General features: G+C 40.2%; 2 protein-coding genes across 11 annotated transcripts in view; one reads left to right on the forward strand and one right to left on the reverse strand.

Moving 5' to 3' along the window:
- prkacba (protein kinase, cAMP-dependent, catalytic, beta a) overlaps positions 1-22,032 on the reverse strand; it is an 86,140-nt gene that overhangs the window by 40,605 nt on the left and 23,503 nt on the right. The window lies entirely within an intron of this gene.
- ttll7 (tubulin tyrosine ligase-like family, member 7) overlaps positions 1-22,032 on the forward strand; it is a 64,637-nt gene that overhangs the window by 23,867 nt on the left and 18,738 nt on the right. For all 10 annotated transcript variants that reach the window (XM_019880213.1, XM_019880219.1, XM_019880215.1 and 7 more), the window contains 5 exons: positions 10,141-10,235; positions 12,115-12,262; positions 13,376-13,449; positions 17,923-18,058; positions 20,634-20,720. In XM_019880213.1, coding sequence (XP_019735772.1) covers positions 10,141-10,235; positions 12,115-12,262; positions 13,376-13,449; positions 17,923-18,058; positions 20,634-20,720 — 540 coding nt within the window. The remainder of the gene's footprint in view (positions 1-10,140; positions 10,236-12,114; positions 12,263-13,375; positions 13,450-17,922; positions 18,059-20,633; positions 20,721-22,032) is intronic.

Below are 22,032 nucleotides of genomic sequence, written 5' to 3' on the forward strand. Positions count from 1 at the left end.
TATATATGTTATTGTACATTCAGAGGACTGTTTAAGCAGTCCGAGACTCAATTACATGCATGCACACACTCACACCCACATAAAACGTAGGTAGAGGAATACAGTATGTGCATGGAATGTACACACACACGCACACACACACACACACAAAAACAATATATAGGTCAGGATAGCACAAAAGGCCCTTAATTCAATGTCAATGTCTCAAGTGTCACTCATTGCAGAGTGGGCTTCAATTTAGAGTCCACGCCAGGATTTGCGGCTGACCATTGTCATGTCACCCAGTCAGTTAAAGCCTGACCTAAATCCTAAAACCAGACTGAGCAACTCCCCCCACCATCTCCCTTCTTCCATTCTCTGCTCCCCCAAAATGGACCAAAGAGGCGAATGCTCCGGAGATTTTTGCCAGGTTGTTGCCATTACACTGCCTAAAAGGACAGTTGAGATGCAGTACTGATATGTACACATGATTGTACGAAGTATAGTCGTACCAGACTATGGCCACACTGGATAAAAAATATTTGAAGACTAAAGACACAATAAAGTCAAAATTACGAGTCATAATATTACAAGAATGGAAGTAAAAATCTGACAATTTATTCCTTTAATTTTCATGTAAAAATGTGATACTGAAAGAGTAATCTTGCAATTCTACATCAGGTTTTTATGAGTGACAGTAAAAATCAGCACACAATGTCTTTCTCTTTAGAGACCTGCCATACAATAACCATTAGCTACTAGTTAAAAACATGACTGGTTTATGGCCCAACATATTTTGTGATGTAATATTGAACATTCGTTGCAGTTTGACTGTCTTACTTAATTCTTAGATGTTATAATTTGCTTTTCTGCGTGGCTCTTTCTACTTTGAAATGGTAGAAGGACTGATATTTGCAGTCGATGTTTGGGATTCTTCATTTAGTTACCTGGCTTTTTTGCTTTGCGATTCTGCACCTGTATCACGTGACAAAGGACACAGAGGAGGAGTGCTACTTCTGTTTCAGTTTGTGTGTGTGTGCGTGTGTGTGTGTGCGCATGTTGAGTGCGTGTGACACATGGTACAGAGCCATGATTGCGGTTGTTCCACTCCAGCAGTAATGATCCCCCCTGTGCGACGAGCAGCTCTCTATAACGTTCATCAATTAACATCCTTCACGCATACACCTACTGCCTCTTTCATGCAACATTTACAGCAACAGTCAGTTATTGCCAAAACTCAACATGATTAGTCAGGGGACAGTTGTTGGAATCAAGAGCCTTTCTTAAATGCTCTCTGCGCAGGCTGTCAAGTCTGAAAATAACTTTATTACATCTGTAGCCTGTTGATGTGCATTTGTTATTCAGTAGGGACATGAAACGCAGCAAGGACAGGCTTTCTGAAAACTGTGCCCTTTGGCAAGCCCTCAAGCTTGAATTTAATTTATTGAAACATTACTTCGCTACAGTTTGAGGTTAATTAAATCTATTTCAAACCATTTCGCGATATCTAATTTGCAACTTTTCTTTACTTCCAAAATGGTCAGAGTCGTGTCAGGAATTGAAACACGATCTCGTCTCCCCAAGTTTGTTCTTAATTAGTAGATGTAACCGCTCAGGTTTCACTGTTGGTGTCATTGTGAATTAACCACGCCATGCCTGGTTTCTGCTTTACCCAGTGTGCCATTCTGACACTGACATCCTCTCTTACTCCTTCAAATGTCCACGTTGGTTGTTGGACATGCAGACTTGCAGACAGGAAATGGAACTCCAATCTGTGTAAACTCAAAGCCAGGCGGATACCCAAGTGCTCGATAGGATCAAATATAAGATGGTGTCAAATTAAATTAGCCCTTTCCGTTGCATTGATGCTTAAATCATGACATTTTCTAAGAATTTGTAGAAGGCCGGTGATTGAAAATGAACATGTCTTCCTCTCACATGCTCTCATGAAAGACAGACCAAGAGCAGCAATTTTTGGAGGTCTCATATTTTGAGAGTTTTGCCTCAGAAAGCTGAAGATACAAATATCTGAATAAAATATGTAAACTGGCTGAAGACTATGACAAATGCATACCAGCTAAATATCTTCACAGGGAAAACAATTACAGGCAAGAGTAATGGCTCTTCAATTAAGGTCAACAATTGGAGAGCGAGAGATACGGAGAAAAGGGAGAGAGCCAGGCGTTTTTGTAACTTGGTAGTATACTGGTTAACACGGATAACGTTTGTGCATAATAACTCCTGCTCAATCCCATTTTTGCGATCAACAGGCAAGGACACAGAGATCACCTGGCTCACAATGTCTGTTGTAGCTCATCACAAAAAAGTTCTTCCACACCACAATTGTACAATGATTAATTATGTGATGAAGAAATTGGTCACATTTGTGGACACAACAGTCCCTCACCCAAACGAGACACTTCCATTAAAGCTGCCCAGACAGCATGCCTTGCATCACGGAAACATTTCATTAAACTTATTTAATTGCAACCCACGAGCACACACACTTGTACCTTATCTCTCAATATAGACGCATTGTACCCCCTGTCATCCAATTCAGGCTTCAATCCTCACTCGCCATGCCGTAGTTTACATTACCGGTAACTCAATTATGCGGTAGCGTATACCAGTTTGAAAGCTGTTGGAAAATTGAGGACACACTCAATGTTAATTGTCAGATTGTAACTCAAAAGAATCATCACCTGTAAGCCATCTAAAAATTCAGAGTCATATGAATGAAATCTAGGGCCAGCGGCATATGTGCAAAACGGTCTCCGGTTAAGTTTGTGTCTCCTTATTTTTGAAGCGGGCTGGTAAAACAGTATGCATGGCGTGAATAAACACAAAATAAGCTATCATTTATCATTTTTGCAAGGTGTCCACGAACCTCCACAAAAGACAAATAGATTGAGGTCCGGCCTCATTATCGTCACTGGAACCCAAGAGATGCCAGTACACGCTGCAGTGCAGGCAAGCATGATTATTGATGGTTGTGATTACATCTCGCCATCCATTCCTTCCCATTTTCTATCCCCCCTGCTGCTCGAGAAGGGTTGTGCAGAGTGATCGGCAACTAATGAGGCGGGCATGGTTAGTTAGGTCAAGCGTGGCATGGGATGTTTGTGTCTCAGTGTGAGTGTGTCTATGCGGTTGTGTGTGAATTGGCATAACGACAACAGACCGACGGACTGCAGCTGGATCGCTTCCCTGAAGGCTGTGATACTTCAACCCCTCCCTCCCTTCCTGCAAGTTTCCTCTCTTTTTGTGCGCTACACCCGATTGCTTCAAGATGAGTTTGGTTTCACTGTCTATCCCTCCGAGCCAACATAATCCAGACTTCCTTTACTTTTGAGTGCAAATGTACGTGCCCTGTTTGTGTGGACTAATCTGCAATGGCAAGTGTAAACAGATGCCACAATACTCACGTATACACACAGAAACCCACACATGGATGTTTTATTCTCCTCCACCTCCCAACACATACAAACATGCACCGCAAATGAAATGCAACTGCTGTGTACGAGTTAACTTCCCGTACAGAATAAATAGTGTCTCTCTAACATTTGTGGCCATGTGAATCAAACATTCTTTGGTCTGTGCGGTGAATCCTCTGTGAGGTTAAAGGTTTGTATTCCTCCAGCTGTAAATCTGAACAGCAGTTGTTAGCATAGCACTGACATTTTGCAAGGAAGATTTAGAGCTTTGGCAGCCTTTATATTTTCTAACCCCTCCAATGTCCTCCACAGTGATTCTGAGTTAAATGCTACTTACACTATTTACTGTAAGCTCTCCTCATTCAATGTACTGTAATCTAGGGGTGAAAAATGACAGCGAACACATACCATTTTGTATTCTTAAATTTCTTGCTTTAATCCCCCTGCCTTTTTTTAAATTTTCCTTCTGCGTTTGATTAATCTGCTGCACTTAGTGGGGTTCATTCTTATTTAAATGCTCATTGATTTTGTTCCAGGCTCTGAGGGGCTTTGTCTTTTTCCCTGTAAGCTCTAGGTGGCAGTAGATACTTACAAGCCACGCTTTGGCTCATAAAGGGGTTTATTAAGGAATAATTAGAATGATATATGGAACTGTCTGCGTCTATCCACATCCATTTTCCTCGAAAATGACTATTTCATAGAATAAGTATCAAATTAGGGCTGCGCATGCCTTATATATGGAGCACGTGAAAACACACCTCAGCATTTAGTCATTAATCATCATGCGTGGTAACGCCACTGACAGTATGACTATGTGCATGTCATTGAGGCAGAAGATAAATACTGCATGCAAACAGTAGTCAGAAAGTTGTTGTTTGTGAATGTATTGGATGTTTAGAAGAAACATATATTTTGTCCCAACTCTAACTAAATATTACCATCTTGATATATCTTATCAATATATCTCACCATTGTGGGCGCTTACTTTTAAAATATAAGATAGATGATAAAGTTAAGCATCAACTTGTGTACTCACAGGACCTTTACCAGCAGATAAGTTGCTTGGCCTTTGTCAGCCTTAAAAGTCCTACAGAAAGAAAGAACACAACTGCGATGGCTGGAACAAGACCACAATTTAAGGGACATGAAAAGTCTACACACCCGTGTTCAAATGTTTTTGTGATTGTTGTTGTTGTTTATTGTTTATTGAACATAAAATACAACAATAATTGACAAAAGGCAAGCAAAATTACAAAGGAAAAATAAAAATAAAAAATAAATAAAACAAACATCATCACCGTTATATGTTCAAAGGAGTAGGAAGAAGTATACAACTTATCTAGTCCTACCCCTTACTCCTTTCCCTTGTGGAAAAAAATAGCACCAGTTAAACCATTTCATATCTTTTTCAAGCTTTAATGTGAGCACAAATTTGAATTGTAACTTGTAATAACTCAGCTCAAAAAAATCTTAAAGTAATAATAAAGAACTGAGATAATGGTTGCAAAAGTGTACACACCCTCTTATTTGCAAGATTTTGGCTTTGTTTACATTCAAACTTATGTTATGCTGGAGTCAGCACACCTGCCACCCTTTACTGTGCTTCTGATTAAGTAAATAAGTTCAGATGTTCTCACAGACTTTTCTTGACTTTTTTTTTTTTTTGCTTTCTAGCAAAGGCCTGAGGGTTTTGCGCTAACTCTGATTCGTATGAGACCATATCAAAATCTCCCAAGCATGTGGGAAAATGTGTTACAGTCTGATGTAACCAAACTTTATTTGGAGTTAACCAGGGGCACTTGAAATCGCGTCAAGTGTAAGCTGACTCTCACTTAACATGAGTTTGAATGAGATTGGTTCACTCTGAACACAGCTGTATTCACAGGTATAAGAGGGTGGTGCACACATTTTAAAATGATTTATCTTGATCAGTTTTTTTATACGTATTGCAAAAAGCTGGCATCTCCACAGGGGTGTGTCGACTTATAATGCCCACTGTAACTGGCCGTCTGTATGTTTATCTGTTTGTCTGTCTGTTGAGTAGTCGCTCCTCTGCTCAATCACTCTCTTGCTCCCTTGTTCTCTCTACAATTGCTCTGTAACAAACCCTTCATTCTGGCAGCGGTTTGGACTGTGCCGATACCCTCCATTGTGCATGGCAGAGCCTTGTCAAAGCAGCGGTTGTTTACACACTGCTTAGAATAATAGGAGGGAGGAATTATACTGAACTGATTAATCAAGAGGAGACCTTGCACTTGTTAGACGACTTCTCCAGACATAGAATGGATGGTGATTTGCTTCGGAAAAGAAGGCAGGTGATTGGTGTTTGGCCAACACCATGGCCATGTTATAGGGCACAGACAGTAAATCCGTGTCAAATAGAGTTTTATTTTCAAGGGCAAAGTCAGATTATCACTGATAAGAGTTACTCAGGTAAATTATGAATGCATTTATTACCCCAAAGTTTGAAATAGCAATTAAAAACAGGGAACATTTAGATGGGACTAAGAATATAGACATGTATTTCAATGACACTCAGGGCTCTATTTTCTTCGATAGCGCATATGCATTCGGGCATAAAAATGGACACATCTTGCTTTTCGTGCCGGTGCAAGCCGTGTTTGGGAATTTGGAAGACTGCGCTGTGCCATGCTGGGCATCCGGCGGACCACGAGCGTTCTCTTTTGCACATACCCAGTGCATCTGACAATTTGGTGGCTGAATATAGACTCAACTTTTGCCGGAAGCAGGTCTAAGTTGTGGCGCAGGTGGTGTTTTTTTTATTGGGTCAAAAAGATTCATGTACTGTTCAGTGAGAAATAAAGGAAAATGGGGTAGGGTTTTGTGGAAAGTACTTGGAAATATATCATGTGGTGATTACATAGACTTAAAAGTTACATGTGCAATAAAATGGAGGTAAAGATCCCCAAGATCATTATTCTCGGGGTGCAGAATGAAAAACATATATAATATAGAGAATTTGCTGCTCGGCCTCTGATCTTGTCATGAATAATTGAGTGATCATAAGGATAAAGCTGTCCTGTGAAAAGTTACTGACGTGATACCTACTTCCCTGCATGCTTACGCTGCTGTTCGACTACATAAGTGATATTTGGGTTACATGGATGCCATGCCGATGCTAAAAGGAATCAGAGCTGGAGTAAAAAGAGCGTCTAATCTTTTCATCTGACATTTTTATTGAATGCGTCTTGGAGCAACCAAGGGCTCCTTTAAGATCCTGCCAGAGTCACTTAAGGAAATCAGAGTGGGGGCTTTGGGAGCCAGCAGGGGTTCATTAGAACCAGACTGGCCAGACTTCCTCTGCCAGGGAACTGAAACGGAGGAATACAGAAGGAGAGATGAATAAGGTAGCGACCAGACAGTGGGCAGAAAATGGTCTGAAAGACAGTAAGTAGGAAAGAGGGTGGTGAAACTAACCAAGTGCGGTAGGTAGGCTGAGAGTAAGACTGCGCGAAAGCAAAGAAAGGCACAGGAAGTGCTGCCATGCCAGTCTACCTTGACAGCTTGACACTACAAATCAAACTAAGAAATGAAGTTTCCTATAGGCACTTTAAAGCCTTATTCCTTTTCATTCTTTCTCTCATTTCCGCGAGAGCTTAAATAGAAACATAACTTTGGTTTTCCTCTCCTTTAGTAAGGTACCGCAGGTCCAAATGTGGGTCTCTCCTCTGTGTACAAAAGAATACAATGTCAATTGTTGATTGTTTTGTATTGAGTGGAACCAATGGAAAGCGTTTTTTTCTCCTTTTTGTGCTGAGGCTATTCATAGCATCCAGCCCTCTTTCTACTTAATATTTGCTGTATAGAAAAAGCATATGCGACTATGCGCTTATACTCATCCTCTGTAACCTTCCAGTGAACTCAACCAATGACAGCAACATTAAATGTCACTTCATTTCAATCATTCCATTTCTGTTGTCAAATACAAGTAACATTTCTTTATGGCTGCAGAGTGTCTAAAGGCACACTGCCGCAAACATGCTACACTGACCCCTAATGGAAGTTTACAATTATTATTAGTCTTTACAATTTTTCACAATTCAAAAAAATAAAACAAGGTATTAGACAGTAGAGTGTGATCGAAGAGACAATTTGCTGTTGGTCGAGAGGGCAGTTTGACAATTTCAGTTCACTTTGCTTTTGTGCTGGCTCCTCTCTTGTTTTTAAGCAACCTGCCCCACTGTTGGAAAGACGGTCAACAACCTGGCTCGGTCAGGTCCTGGAAGCTTGGATATGCTTGTGAAATATCATTTTACAGCTTTGTTCCCCAATCTGTCACAGCACAGTAAGCACCTTTGTGTGAGGATTAGTAAAGACTCATTCAGAGGAGGAAGAAATAGGGATGGCGTTCCTGAGTGCCTGGGACTTTGCACATCTCTGTAAAGGGGCTCTTGCTCAAAAATCTATATGGTGCCAAACGATCGAATGTTGTTTTCATACTTCTTTTTCTTAAACCCCTGATGAAAATATTGACCAGACTACCTGACTAAATTTCTTTCAACTTGAATCCGATTTGATGAGACAGTTTTTTTTTTTTATTGTTTCAGAATTACATTCTAAAAATTTTCAACACATCTTCCTCAATCTATCCACCTTGCTGTGCTTAACACGTCATAAACATTCAGCATCTCAACTCAAGAATAGGCAAGCAGGTTAATAACCAAATACTTTTCTCTCCCTTACATTCAAGTTCTTTATACTTTCCTACCTTCACTGAGCACCTGTACACATCCAACCCCGATGCTACAATACACATATTTTTTTTACTTAGCATCCTAAAATGATCAATGTTTATTTCAACAAAATTTAAAACATCATCAAGCATGATGTGATTTTGACTTTCAAGTGAGTGACAGTTCATTCGAATGTAGCTATTAATAGGCTTTGAATGCCTTTGCCTTCATCTAATAACAATAAGAATATTTTATATTATTCTTTGTTAATCGTTCATCCATATGCTGAACCGCTTTACCTCTCAGAATTAATTGTTGTTGTTATTATTAACTTGTTAAATTGCTTGACAGTAAATTGATAACTGTTGGAGGAGCCAGGAATATTAAAAAAAAAAAAAAAAACAAAAACCCTTATTCTGCCTTAAAGCAATCATAAATATCAAGACCATTCCTCCATTCATATTCAGTACCGCTTATCATGTTCAGGGTCACGGGCTCAAAAAGCAATCTCAATGGATATTTGAAGAAACACACTCACATTCACACCATCAATGATGGGCAACTGAAGCAACGCTGCCTGCACAGGCATGTGAAGCACTACAGTGACCAAATATAAAGACCTCCAAATGCAACCAACTCATAACACAAAGAAGACAATGACCTTGCTGCCGTTTTAATGCCTTCATTTTTATCTCCTTGGAAAAGGAAGTGAATGTCAGACATTACAGTATTGTGTTTCATATTACACCCGATCCACTTTGTGACATTGCACTGGACCGTTTTGAAATATATTTGAAAAGATGTATTTTTTCTCCCTGAGTGATTTGGCCTTTCATTCCACAAATAACCCGTTGGCTATTGCAGTGTCTGCCAACCTTCTATTGAGACAAGGCGTTCATTTTACATGAGAAAAATCTCATGGCACACTGGCAAAAAAAGTGTCACAAAAATATGAATACTGAAGTAATTATGATCTCGCCTCAGTTTATTCACAAACAGTGTGAAATCTGTGCCTGTTTAATTGAACACAAAGCTTTCGTACTCGCGGGAAGTCACGACTTACTCTCTCGAATGAATGACAATTGGTCGATACGCACCTACTGCTATCTAATTGGGGTCTTGGATCTTATTCTGTTTGGGTTGTTCAATTGGCTCTGAGACAACTCTTGACTGAATATGATACAACTTTATTTATATATCACATTTCACAACAGCTGCAGCTCCATATAACATAAAATAACGATAATCTAACTACGATGACTGTGAAAATAAAACATTGAAACACAAGTTGATGATACGAACAAAGTAGACAGCAGAAAACAATCTCAGTCTTGTTGGGTCGAAAGCTAAAGAATAAAGATGCGTCGTCAAATGAGTTTTAAAAATGGAGAGAGAGGGAGCGTGTCTAACATTTAAGGGAAGGTCCTTCCAGAGGGAAGGACTGGCAACAGAAACGGCTCGATCCCCTCTGAAGCTCCATTTAGTCCTCGGCACCTCCAGTAGCGTCCGGTCCGCAGACCTGAGGCACTAGCCAGGTGTGTTGGGGTGGATGAGCTCAGAGAGGTAAGCCGGGGTGAGACCATTTAAAGATTTGAAAACAAAGCGAAATATCTTAAAATGAACTTTTAATTGTACTGGGACCCAGTGAAGAATGGGCAAAACTGTCTCCTTTTATTTGCTGAAAATTCTGAAAAACATAATTTCTGCTCCACTTCACAATTGTGCTAGTTTGTTTTAGTCCATCACCTAAAATCCCCCCACAACCGCACCTCCAAAATTGAAGATTTTAGTTATAAGGTGGAAAATGGGGAAAAGTTCAAGGGGTATGTATACTTTTTCAATGCACTGTACTTATCCCATCCATTTTTCTCTTGTTTTACTTTGACCAGAAAAGTTTTTTCTTTTCATCACTGCCATTTGCTATTGGCTACAACGTCTGCCTCTTTAATTTGAGAAAAAGCAATAGGTGACGATTACCATGACCTGGATGACATAAGTAGATGATATATATTGACTGCTCCTCTCTCTCACAGATCAATCGAGCTCCAAGCTTTGGAACAGATCAGAAGATCGATTTTGATGTCAAGAGAGGAGTTTTGCTCAACGCTCTGAAACTGCTCAACATTAGGTAATGTTCTTGAGTTCAATTTAGAGATCCGTTATGCTTCAAGTGTAAAGCAAACTTCCAATCTTTCTTTGGGGGCGAGGTTCAATTGTCTGGTGTTCTTTATTTCACGAAACAATTTGCTCTGACGTTCGTGTACAATACGGTTCAACTCGCTCACACTAATCACACAGAGATAATATCATCCTGGAAATTTGGGGTGCTTTCAGCTCGAGACAAAAGTGACATTATTTATTGTATTTATACCTCGGGTGAGAACAATGAATGATAAGTGCCAGGATACAAAGTTGTGCCTTTGATTTTGTGTTCCTTGAGTGCTTCTAAACAGTGTGCATTTGTTTACAGTTTGCACTAGTATGCTCTCTTCATACTGAGTAAAAACTTAATATGACCCCCCCCGCATTTGTACACTCATTTAGATTGTGCATGCTTCAATGTTTGTTGTTCACCTTAATGTTTTTGAAAGCTTGATACTGTATTGTCACTGTGGGGTGGGAATCTTTTCAACTTACATTCACAATGATGGATAACTTGGAGTCTTTATTTAATTTTTGGAATGTGTGAGAAAACCAAAGTACCCGGACATAAGCTCACATGGGCATAGGGAGACACAAAAAAGTCCAAGCTGTGATTCAAACCCAGAATGTGCTAACCACATGCAGCACCAGGCTGCTTTTCTCCCATTCCACGTTCCAATGTTTAAGAATAACAATTGTTAAATTGTTTGATTATTTTCCCCATTCTCAATTGAGGAAGTTCCCTTCTATTGTTCTGGTCATGAACTTGCCCACAAATTGATCTTTGCACACTTGACTTTCTCCAGCTCCAAAGTCACACACAAACACAATTAATTAATTGCATGCGGAATAGATCTAGTAGGGTCAGCTTTAGTGAGCTTTGCAAAAATCCCACAGGATGAAAAAAAAAAAAATCACTTTCTCCCATTGGCTCAGCAGGTCAAAAGAAATGTCTCGTCAAAAAGGTCTCAAAAGCAAAATCTCATGATTGACGTTGCCGCTGTTCTTACAGTACAGATTTAACACAGATTATTTTGATTATTTCATGACAAATGAATTGCAGGACGCAATAAATGTGGTGGTGGTGGTGAAAGGGCTCTTCTTCATGTTCATGCTGAAGTGACCATGTTCTTTGTTCTATTCTCCCTCGCTCGCTCGATCCTCCCTTATATCGTAAAGGCTTCACTTCTCCCAAAGGAGGGCTTGTGGTCCCCGAGTCCGCTCGCAACACCAACTGTATTAACGTGGGATCAATTCAGACCCGGCCGGGCATGGTCATTGATAAACCTCTGTCCCCACCCTAACGGCACTCAATATCCAATTTGAAGGGCCAGCGATTGACTAAAATGAATTGCCCTTTCTCCAGACAAGCAACGGCCTACTTGTATTAGAAGTCTGCTCATGTTCATCTTCTGTTAGTGGGTTTGTTTGTGTCTCTGCGACATATTTGATTGCAGCGTTCGATATATGGCACGGAGTTATTTTTGGTTTCGAGCATCTCAATTGCATTACCATAACAAGGCAAATGAGGGTTTTGAAAATGCTGTCACGTGTGGAGTCATGCAAAATATCATAAAATCGACCCCGGACATACCCGACGAGCGTGGATCTAATGATTAACTCTGTATGTGCTAATTTGCGTGAGTTTTGTCTAGCTTTATGGTGTCACAGCAAGAGGACCATATGTAAGAAGAGTAATAAGAGTCATTATTTGAGTGGATTTAATTTGGCCTTCCACTGTGTTTTTGGACATACAGTTTACTTTGGCAGTGGATTGTCTGCACTGGTGGTGTCTGTGTCGGTGCCTTTTTTTTTTTTTAAAAGTCAACATTACATTGAGTTTGTATTTATTTGTGTCAATGTAGAGCCAGCGATAAGAAACGTAACCTGGCACAGCAAAAAGCCGAGGCCCAGAGGCGACTCTATGGGCACGGCTCCATAAAGAAACTTTCGGCTGCCTCATCAGACTGGGAGCGACAGCGTCACACCCTGGAGCGAAGGCGAGAAGAGCTTGTGAGTTATAAAGACAACACTTCATTTAAATTTAGTTTTTGATTTGGCAAGCAGACAATTACAAGGTTCTTCCAGAAAAGTTACAGGACTGGTGTCACAAAAGAATGTGCTTCAGGTTTTCCATGTTGAAGTAATCCCCCTGTAGTCTAAGGCACTTTCCCAGCCTTCTCTGCCAGGCCTTCGTGCACTCATGAAAGGAGTTTGTGCGATCTTTCAGAGCTCCGTCATCACGGCTATTTTGATGTCATGCATGTTTTCAAAACGGGTCCCTGTGATGATCCGCTTTAACTTGGGAAAGAGGGAAAAAAATGATACCAGGTTGGGTGGTTGGGGCGCTTGCTCCATCTCTGCGATGTTCTTCTTGGACAGGAACTGTCAGATGCTCAGTGTGCTGCGAGGAGGTGTTTTGAACTGTTAAAGCAGCTCTCGTCTCCTCTCACACTAAACAAAATCGACACCGCAAGATCTCAGCATAGTGTGCTGGTTGATAGTACGGCTGATATTGGAACGGACAGTTCTCAGTTTGGGTTTGAAATATGAAAATTCTCGTAAACCACCTCGCATGCTTTTCTCCACTTTATTGGCTACATACTCATGTGGAACATCAACTGTGGTCAAGCAAGTTTCAAAAGCTTCAAATGTAGATTGTTCACTCAAAGCCACTAAGTATTCCAAAGTTGCTCGAACCTACGAACTTTTCACAAACACATCATTTTCGTCTACACTTAAAGCCTAACTTTTCCAAGACAAGTGTACTACATTTAAACTATATTTCAGTCAGGGAGTTTTTCTCATATAGATGAGCTACAATTACTTCACGCCTCGCACCCTCTTTGATTTGCATTTGAATGAGCCACAGTAATCAGTGTGTAGTACGAAAGGGTATCCTATATTTAAAAAGCTGCATGAAGTTTGAAGTGCACATTCAGGTGTCGCCCTGTTGAATGTACATGTCACTTAGTTCTCACTGTTACTGGCGCGAGCCTCTCCTCCCTTCCGACTAATACCTATATTAAAAGCTATCAGTCGCAAGTAGGCATTTTAAGTGACTTATACTATGAGGCAGAATCCCACCTGAATGAATGAATCTTTTTGGCTTTTTTCCTCTCCTAGAAAGAACGATTGGCGCAGGTCCGCAAGCAGATTTGCAGGGAGGCGCATGAAAAACAACATCTGGGCAACTACAGGTAAGAAATAGGCAAACTGTCAAGGACTTTTGCCTCCAGAAGCATCACCCATAATACTTATGTCTGCTCCACTTGCAATTATGGGGCCTTCGGATTTCTTTGATGTCTCCAAGGAGAAATCACGCCGCGCCAGAGCGACTAAACAGGCACGGTGATACATGAATGATCATTTGTACAAGTCAACATTATATAGAGTAGAAAAAAGAAAGGACGACATTTACGGCAAGTTTCTTTCCTGTGCAGCACGAAATAGGACTCAATATGTGTGTTCTACCTTCTTGCTGCAATTCATCGTTTCGCCCCCGCACTTGTATTATACTGTACTCTCTGCTATCTCTGTGGACCTTGGAAGACAGCGTGCCATCTCGACAGAGTTACCTTACAAACGCATCAGATCCCCCGCTCAACGTGACTAAACATCAAGTTCTGATGTACAGCTTGGGTGCTTGGAAAGCCTTTCTGCTTCTGTCTTTCTTTTACATAAAGTGTTCTGTGAGCAACATTTTCACTTGAGATAAATGAAAGCTTGAGTTTGTTTCATGATGGTGATGTTTGACGGCCTCAAAACCACTTCTGGCTGTCGTTTGAAACGCTATTTCATTGTATTGTAAACTGGAATTATGTGACTCCTTTGAATATGAAGGAAGCAACACTGGTTCCACAGACAGTAAAATGTTGCCCAATTTTTTTATGCTTGAAGTCAAATCTGGACTCCTCCTACATTGTCATGAAACGTGAGATCTAAAAGTGTTATCTCACTAAGCGGCTAATGTGTGCAAATATTGAATTTATCAACTTTTCTGATGAAAACCAGGGGGGTCGCCTGTGTTATTAGCTACAGTGATGCCTAGAGTTTGGGAAAGTATTTGCGAAAGACAGATGTTGGGATAGCATCTATCTGGGATAGTATTGTGCAGACTATTTGCCACTCATTTGCGACTGGGACTTGGGACTCAATGCAAAAAAATGTGCGAACCTTCCCCAGCAATCAGTTTTTTACTATCCCCTGTCGAAGATGGATTTTGATAATATGGATATACTTAAACGCTGGTGCAGGCTGGTCCTTGTCTTCAAATTTCACTTTTATAAACTACTTCACCATATTCTTGCTATACGCCTTATTGCCTTCCTCTTTGTGCCTTGTTTCTCCCGGCATGATGATCAATGTGGAGAGGAGTTGCTGATATTAAACTGAGCGGCAAATGCTTGTGTGAATGCTACACACAAATGCATCGACCTACAGTATATTGGAACTATGATCACGTGGTCGGTTGGTCAAGTGGTGAATAAAAAAAAGAACTGTGGGGACACGTCTTAGGACCGTTTACAAATGGTTCTGACTGGATTCGCACGAGAAAAAGTTTTTGCAACATGTAAAACTCTCAGCCAACAAATTTGCTACCTTTTGTGAACCCTGACGACACCCAAACTGCTATGCAAGCAAGCATTTGCCGCAGTGAGGTACGGGCTTAAGGAACTATTGTGTTCAAGACTTTTGTAGTGCAAACATCGCCTCAGTCAGGCAACACAAAAAGGGTACAGTATGTTAACAAGAACTGTCTGTCGTGCAGTGGTTGCACGACAAATTACATAGTTCTGTAACTGTTCTCAAATTTGGCCCCCAGCCAACTCTTACTATTGTGCACTCAAATAAATCTGTCACCCCCTCAACACACGTGCGCGTGCCCCCCCCCCCACATGCACACGCACTACACATCAAATACAGTAAATCCTATTGTATGCCATCATGTACAAAGTAATTTTTTGCAATGCAAGATGGCATCTCAAACAGTGTGTATGTTCATATTCCAGTTTCAAAATGCAATCAGGCTGTTTGCAAATTCTGTCTACAAAAAAAGTTTGTGTGTGTGTCCCCTTGTTCCCCACGTCAACATTTTAAAAACAATATGCTCTTCACACAGAGCCGTGCAAAAAAAGCATAAACACACTGTGACTGGTATACTGTGCCAAAAAGCCCATTTTTAATACTCGACTCCAGTGTTACCCAACCTCTCTTGAGTCAAAGCAAATATTATGTATTAGAAAAATGTAAACATAAAAATATATAAGTATAAAAAACACTAACCCTAAAAACCTGAGTATGCAGTATCTACTGAAGTAATAATGATTTTGATGAATTTACTTAAAATGTAACAAAATCCCTACTCTGTGTTTGTGTTAAGGATTTGACAATGTGTCTGCTGCCCACGATAAGTTACACTGTCAAGCTCATTATCTTAGGTGGCACACACGCATCAGCCCTGAGTTGAAGTACCAACATTGAAAGAATTTGCTTTTTTACCCAACTCATGGACCATTCTCGTCTTCCAAACTTGTCTAATGCACCTGATGAATGGACATAAATTTAAACACAACAACTTATAGAATGTCTCCCCAAAAGAAAAGGATGTTATTTTTGTTTATATGAGTGTATGCATCATGGTCAGGTTTCCCAGTATTTTTTTTTTGTGTGTGTTATTTGCGATCTTACACATGAAGTTATTTATCAACAGAGGGATTCCTTTGCATTCAAATGGTGACCTGGCACAAAATTGGAGTCTGATGACTGCATTGCTTTGCATTTGTCTGTTCTAAATCAGGTGCCGACGAGCCAGCTGGAGTGTGTCATCGTCCATTTAACATCTCGTAAGATGGGTACCTGAAAGACACTATTGCTGAAATGAAGAGTCTGATGTAAATGGCGTCTGAATCATCTAGTCCAATTGGAAGCTTGTAGGGAGAGGATAATGTCAGCAGCCTTTATATTAAAAGTATTGCAGAGTCATTGGGATAATGAAAATTCCATATGTTCAGGGAAAAAAGGTGCAACACACAGCTGTTAACATCCACTATTCAAGTGGTGGACTTTTGCCGTTCACTCATGATTTATGGAGCTTTTAGAGAACCAACAACTACAGACTTCGCTCAGCTATTATAATTTACGTTCACTGCTAGAAAGACACTTTTAAGTGCATTTACAAAGAACGGACAAAAATGTCGCCTTGATGGGCTGCGAAAAAGATGATTTCATAATACTGTATGGGATTTAAAAGAATAATATACACTTCAGTCTTCCAGCATGTTTTTTTTTTCTTCTTGAAAAAAAAAAAAGATATCGCGGTGAAGTTTATATGTGAATTTGTACAATATTTAAACATGGCTTGCATCTCATAGGTTGACTACAATGCTTCAAAGAAACATTTTAACGTTCTAAATTGTCAAGGATTAGAATTGAGTGAGGAGATTTGCTCGCATAAAATTCCGAGGTGCTGAGGCAGATGACGATCTTTCAGTGTTAGGTTGTACCGACGGCCGGCATGGAACTCCGGCTCGATAAAAAAGAAACAATTCCCTTTTTCAAGAGTCGACGCAGCTCTTGGACTGTTTCAGATCTTTGTACTGTCACCAATTAACTGTTGACTGAGACATATTTTATTAAGCAGCCAAGACAGAGACACATGTAACACTTTCAGCCTGATGCTGGAGCTACATTGCAATTAGCGGTGGTTATATTTTCCGTTTGATGAATATTTCTCCTCTCTATACCTTGTAGCGGGCACAAGAGTATCACAAGATCAAGTCTTTTGTGATTTCCCAGGGTCTCGTGAGACTTGATGAGCGTTGTCGGTTCGTTGGCTGGGTTTTTGTGCTACTTTGGGGGCATATTTTTCCGATTTTGTTGTTTATTAAACGACAACTTTAGGGGTATTCAAATTTAGATTAATTTGTAATCTATATTCAGATTACATTGGGCCAAAGAAAGACAGGAGAGTGTTCTTGTATCCGTGACCAAGTCCAGTTTGACTCGACACGTTGACACTGACCATGCTACAGTTTTGATCTAATGGCTGAACTGATGACTTCGGAAACGTTGGGTGATGTAGTCTCAGGATAAGCGGGCTGTGGTTTATACATTTTCTTTAATCCCCTCAGGCCTAACACAAACACTGGCCGCTGTTAGTTTAGTCTCGAGGCTTTGGCGGATAGCTCAGTGAAAATATGTGTGAAGAATGACTGACGTTTGTACCATATCTTATCTCAAGGTTTTCACTCGTTTGCTTTTTTTGTGCTACTCACATTTCTTCGCCCGCGTCATTATTTGACACCGTGTTAATAGATATGAATGTATTTGTTTGCCACTACTTGTGTCTGTTTTAATATGTTTTACATTTGTCTCACCTGATGAGCCAGAACCTCAAATTCTTCTGGTCACACTGCATGGTCTTTTATAAGCCCTCGCGAGCCTCTCCTTGTCCTCGCTCCGTATACGCACCCTTTGTTGTCACCCCTTCTTCCACATCTCTCCTTTGTGAACTACTCTTTCCGTCTCAGAGTGTCAGAAGTTGTTCTCTTTTGCTTTTCAGCTTCCTATCCGCCTTGCATTGATGACCCTTCTTTCTCCCTTTTGCTGCGCTCCACCCTCACTATCCGTGCTCTTCTCTCTCTTTGTGTATGTGTCTCTGTGGCCAACAGACGTATTTACCCCCCAGACGACAAGCTGCTGTTGGAGAAGTATGAAAGCCTGCTCTCTTCCGCCTTTCAGACCTTCCTCGCTGGGCGAGCTGCCTCGCTTCAGAAGGAAATGAATAATCCTCTGAAACAAATGAAGGCACGTATCTTGGTGGCTGACTGACTGTCAAATCACAACACATCCACAATTTCACGCACACGTACACTTTGGATTACACACACAAACACCAATAGCAGCTTCCACATGCAAAACACAGATGATAAGAAAACCATGAGTTTCTATTTTAGGATGCTGGAAAGCTAGTCATGTGCGGGTAATGCCAAAATTGTGAGTTATTAGTTTTTTTTTGCCTCTTTTTATCTGACACTTTTTCAATTCTTTACATCCCCATGCATGTCTGCACCTACGCAAGCTTTTAAAGTCAAGGAGACACAATCCACTTGCCACATATCATGTTTCTTTTTCTTCCTGTTTTATTTCCCCTTTTTGTTACTCTTACTGAAAACTGAAAGGGCTTCAAATTTGATAACTAATAGTTAACGATGAGAGTGAATGGTGAATAGTTTTTTTTTTTGACAGTAGAACTGACACCACACAAAGTAATCTGAAAAGACTTGAGAGAGACGTCATGTGCAACGATTGCAGCTTTTGTTGAAACTCCCACCTCTTGCCTGTCACATGTTGTATTTTAGAATGTTATTGTGTTTGAAGGCGGAATCTCAGAAGATTCTTTTTTTTTTTTGTACAGATGCCAATCAAGAGCAAGCAGAGGAAATGCGCACATTTAGTCAACACACATAGATGCGATCTTGTTCAAAGTGTGAAAGGATGGAGATGAGTCAAGAAGAACAAATGAGGCGCTGCAGTCAGATAATCGTGTCACAGTGTGACAACGGGGCTGTCCCATTAGGAAGGACAGCTTGTGAGAGATGGGAATTTTCGCAGGTTACAATTAAGACAAGATCTGTCTTATCATGACGCAAACATTCAGCAAATCACTTTTAATGACTTCTTGAGATCACTTTTTTTATCTTTTTCGTGACCTCTTTATTAGTGCTGCTTCACCGTTTTCAGAATGACATTGTTATTTACCTGTCTAATATCATGAGACATCATCAGTACAATCAGTTTAAGATGATTATGCCAATCTTTGTGTCTTTTTTTTTAATCATTCAATTGTAATTTTTTTTTTGCCAATCCACGTGGCCCTAATACTCTTCTGGAATATGTTACCAAAAAAGCCAAACATCTGAATATAAAATCAAAATCATCTCCATTTATTAGATCAAGTACTATTGTCCCCTCAAGGGTGGACTGATTTACATTTTTGGAGTGAAAGTATCAATATGACCGTGGCTACATTGTTCAGTAATTTTTCATTTTTATTAGTATTATTATTTTTCTTTTCTATGTTTTAATTTAGAACAAGAAAAGACACTGTAATGTATTTCAAGAAGGTACCAACTTTGTGCCCAGTGTTCAATACCATAAGCCAGAAACAGAACGGTGATACAGTATTACATTTTTAGAAAAATTCCCTTCAAGTCTTGACTTGACATATGTTATGTACTGTGCAAGCCACAACTTGACTGGCTGGCGTACAACCGCAAGCAGTAATCTAAGTTTTATTACAGTGGAAATAAATGGAGAAATTAATGTCCTGTGTCAATGTGGAGGCCAGGTTGTAGAGGCAGAGAATGTCACGGTAGAAGCTGCCAATAACCGATCTAAAATACTGCTCTTTCAACAAACCTCAATAAGCAAAAGGTTTGCTCCGAACATAATTGACTGCACTTTTGCTCTTCTGGTGTAAGAAATGCGCCGGACAATAAAATGTGTGAACTTTTTACCCTTGCAATAGCAGAGCACTGCAACTGGACACTAACGTGCACAGAACGCATCCATTTTGATCTGCAAATGGCCATCTATGTAAAAAAAAAAAAATGATTTGAATTAATTTTAGATTGTGCGGGTGTACACAGTGTTTTTATGTTGACAATAAAAACTGCTAAATATTGTGGAATATTATCCCATATTAGGCATTACCTGCTTGCAGCATTTTGCTTCACCGTTTTGTTCACCCATTGTCGTTCCTCTGTGGAATAATACTGGCAATAATAACCTGACATCTGTATTTTGGAATTTGAAGTGTGCATACTCTACCTAAAGAGTAGCAGTTTATCTATTGTACATTGATTTCAAATGATGCCCGTGAGAACGCACATAATAATTAGAGGAAAATAAAACCCTCAGAAAAAAATTCCCTTCACATGCACAAACCAGAGGCCCTTTTACACCTCCAAAAGTGCATTTTAAATTTGAAGTAAAGTCTCTTTCATTTCGATGTGAGTGGCAAATGAGAGCTTTTTCATGCTGCTAATAGTGAAATAACATCACAGTCACCTTTGCCTGCATTTCATCAATGGCCAAATGGCAAAAGGATGAGTAGATGGCCATGGTTGTGAACTACTTTTGCTACATTTAGCTTCTATCAGCATTGCCAGCGAGCACTACATGTCCATCTAGGGCTTTTTTTTTCTCCTCTACCAGTGCTTGAATTGATCACATGTGACTTTGTATGTTCCACTACATTTGAAACGTTTCCTCAATAGCTGATATTTCTTCTTGCGTAATACAAAATTCAGCTTCTTCATTTAGTTATCATCCATCTGATGTTTTTTGTTTTTGTTTTTCTATTTGTGTTGAAGTATAGGAGGAGGACATCTTGGATTTGCTGGAGCAATGTGAACTGGATGACGAGAAGCTGATGGGCAAATCCTCAAGGCAACGTGGCCCGAAGGTGCGTTAGCGAGAGAAGGAGACATACAAACTGGGAAAGATGAGGGAGAATAGAGGCCACTTGCCTCCAGGGACCTTGAGTTAAAGTACAAAGATGGCGAGTTGGGGAGGGCAGTAGGTAGGCAGGTGCATGGATCTAATGCTCACAGCGGATGTGATTCCGAGTCCTGTGTTTGGCTCAAGAGGAAAGAATCGCAGAGGACCAAAGAAAAGGACCCGAGTGCCTCAAGGGGACAGCTGTCAGACCGCCTACTTTTCTCGCCACACTATCTTTCTATCGCGCTCTTTCTCTGTCACATGCCCCTCCATGCCCCCAAGATTTCCCCCGACAGCACATTACTCCCTCCATCACCTTGCCTCGCTCGCCTCCCTTCAACATACACCCCCCGCCTGCTCCCCGATTTGCTTCCCGCACATCTACATCCATTCCTCACTTGAGGGCTAAATTGGCTGGAACACTCACTCGACAGGGCAGTTCAGTGATGCATTTGCTCGAATAAGGACTTGTTTAGACACAATCGCTGTTGTCCAAGTTCATTTGGATGGCGTCACTTTCGCTGGTGCCGAATGTGCGGAGAGAGACATTCAGAGCTGGGGAAAGAAAGAGCCATGACGGGTAAATTTACTCCATGGGGTGTCGTGCTCACATGCCATCTGGTGAAAATTGAACCAAAGGCTAGGAAAAAAAAAGAGTGAGAAATAGTGATTGGGGACATGATTTTTGAGAAGGAAAGGAAGAGGCACTAGACCAGGGGTGTCAAAGCCAAATGGACGGAGGGCCAGATAAAAATTTTTGCTGCAAGCCGAGGGCCGGACTGATCGAATGTTCATTGAAAATTTTAAAAATAACCACATATTGTTTATTGAACCAAATTTAATTGACTGAAAACCTAACAAATACATTCCAATACGGTCAGATAAATAAAGCAACATTTTTTTATGGCTATGTCAGTAAACTTTAATTTTCAACAGGCACAAAAAAATTTCCTTTGTATAAAAATACCCATAACATGAATGAAAGAAGCCGATATTATTCAAGGCACTATCACTAGTCCATATTTTCTCTTTTAGCAAAAGTAGGCTAAATTTACTTAAAAGAAAAACAAATAATAGTGCAGTAATTTTCGATCATTTACTCGAATAAAATATTTTTAAAACATAATTGGATTGAAAAACAACAAAATAAAGTGCAAAAATGTATAAACCAAAAACAACACTTTCTTCAAGAAGTAACAAGCAGCGAAAGCAAATATTGCACTTTAATTTTGAACTGAGTAAAAACTCTTAGTATGTGATTGCACAGTATATTATAA

The sequence above is a fragment of the Hippocampus comes genome, unplaced genomic scaffold (assembly GCF_001891065.2).
Source record: "Hippocampus comes isolate QL1 unplaced genomic scaffold, H_comes_QL1_v1.1 scaffold151, whole genome shotgun sequence".
Lineage (NCBI taxonomy): Eukaryota > Metazoa > Chordata > Actinopteri > Syngnathiformes > Syngnathidae > Hippocampus > Hippocampus comes.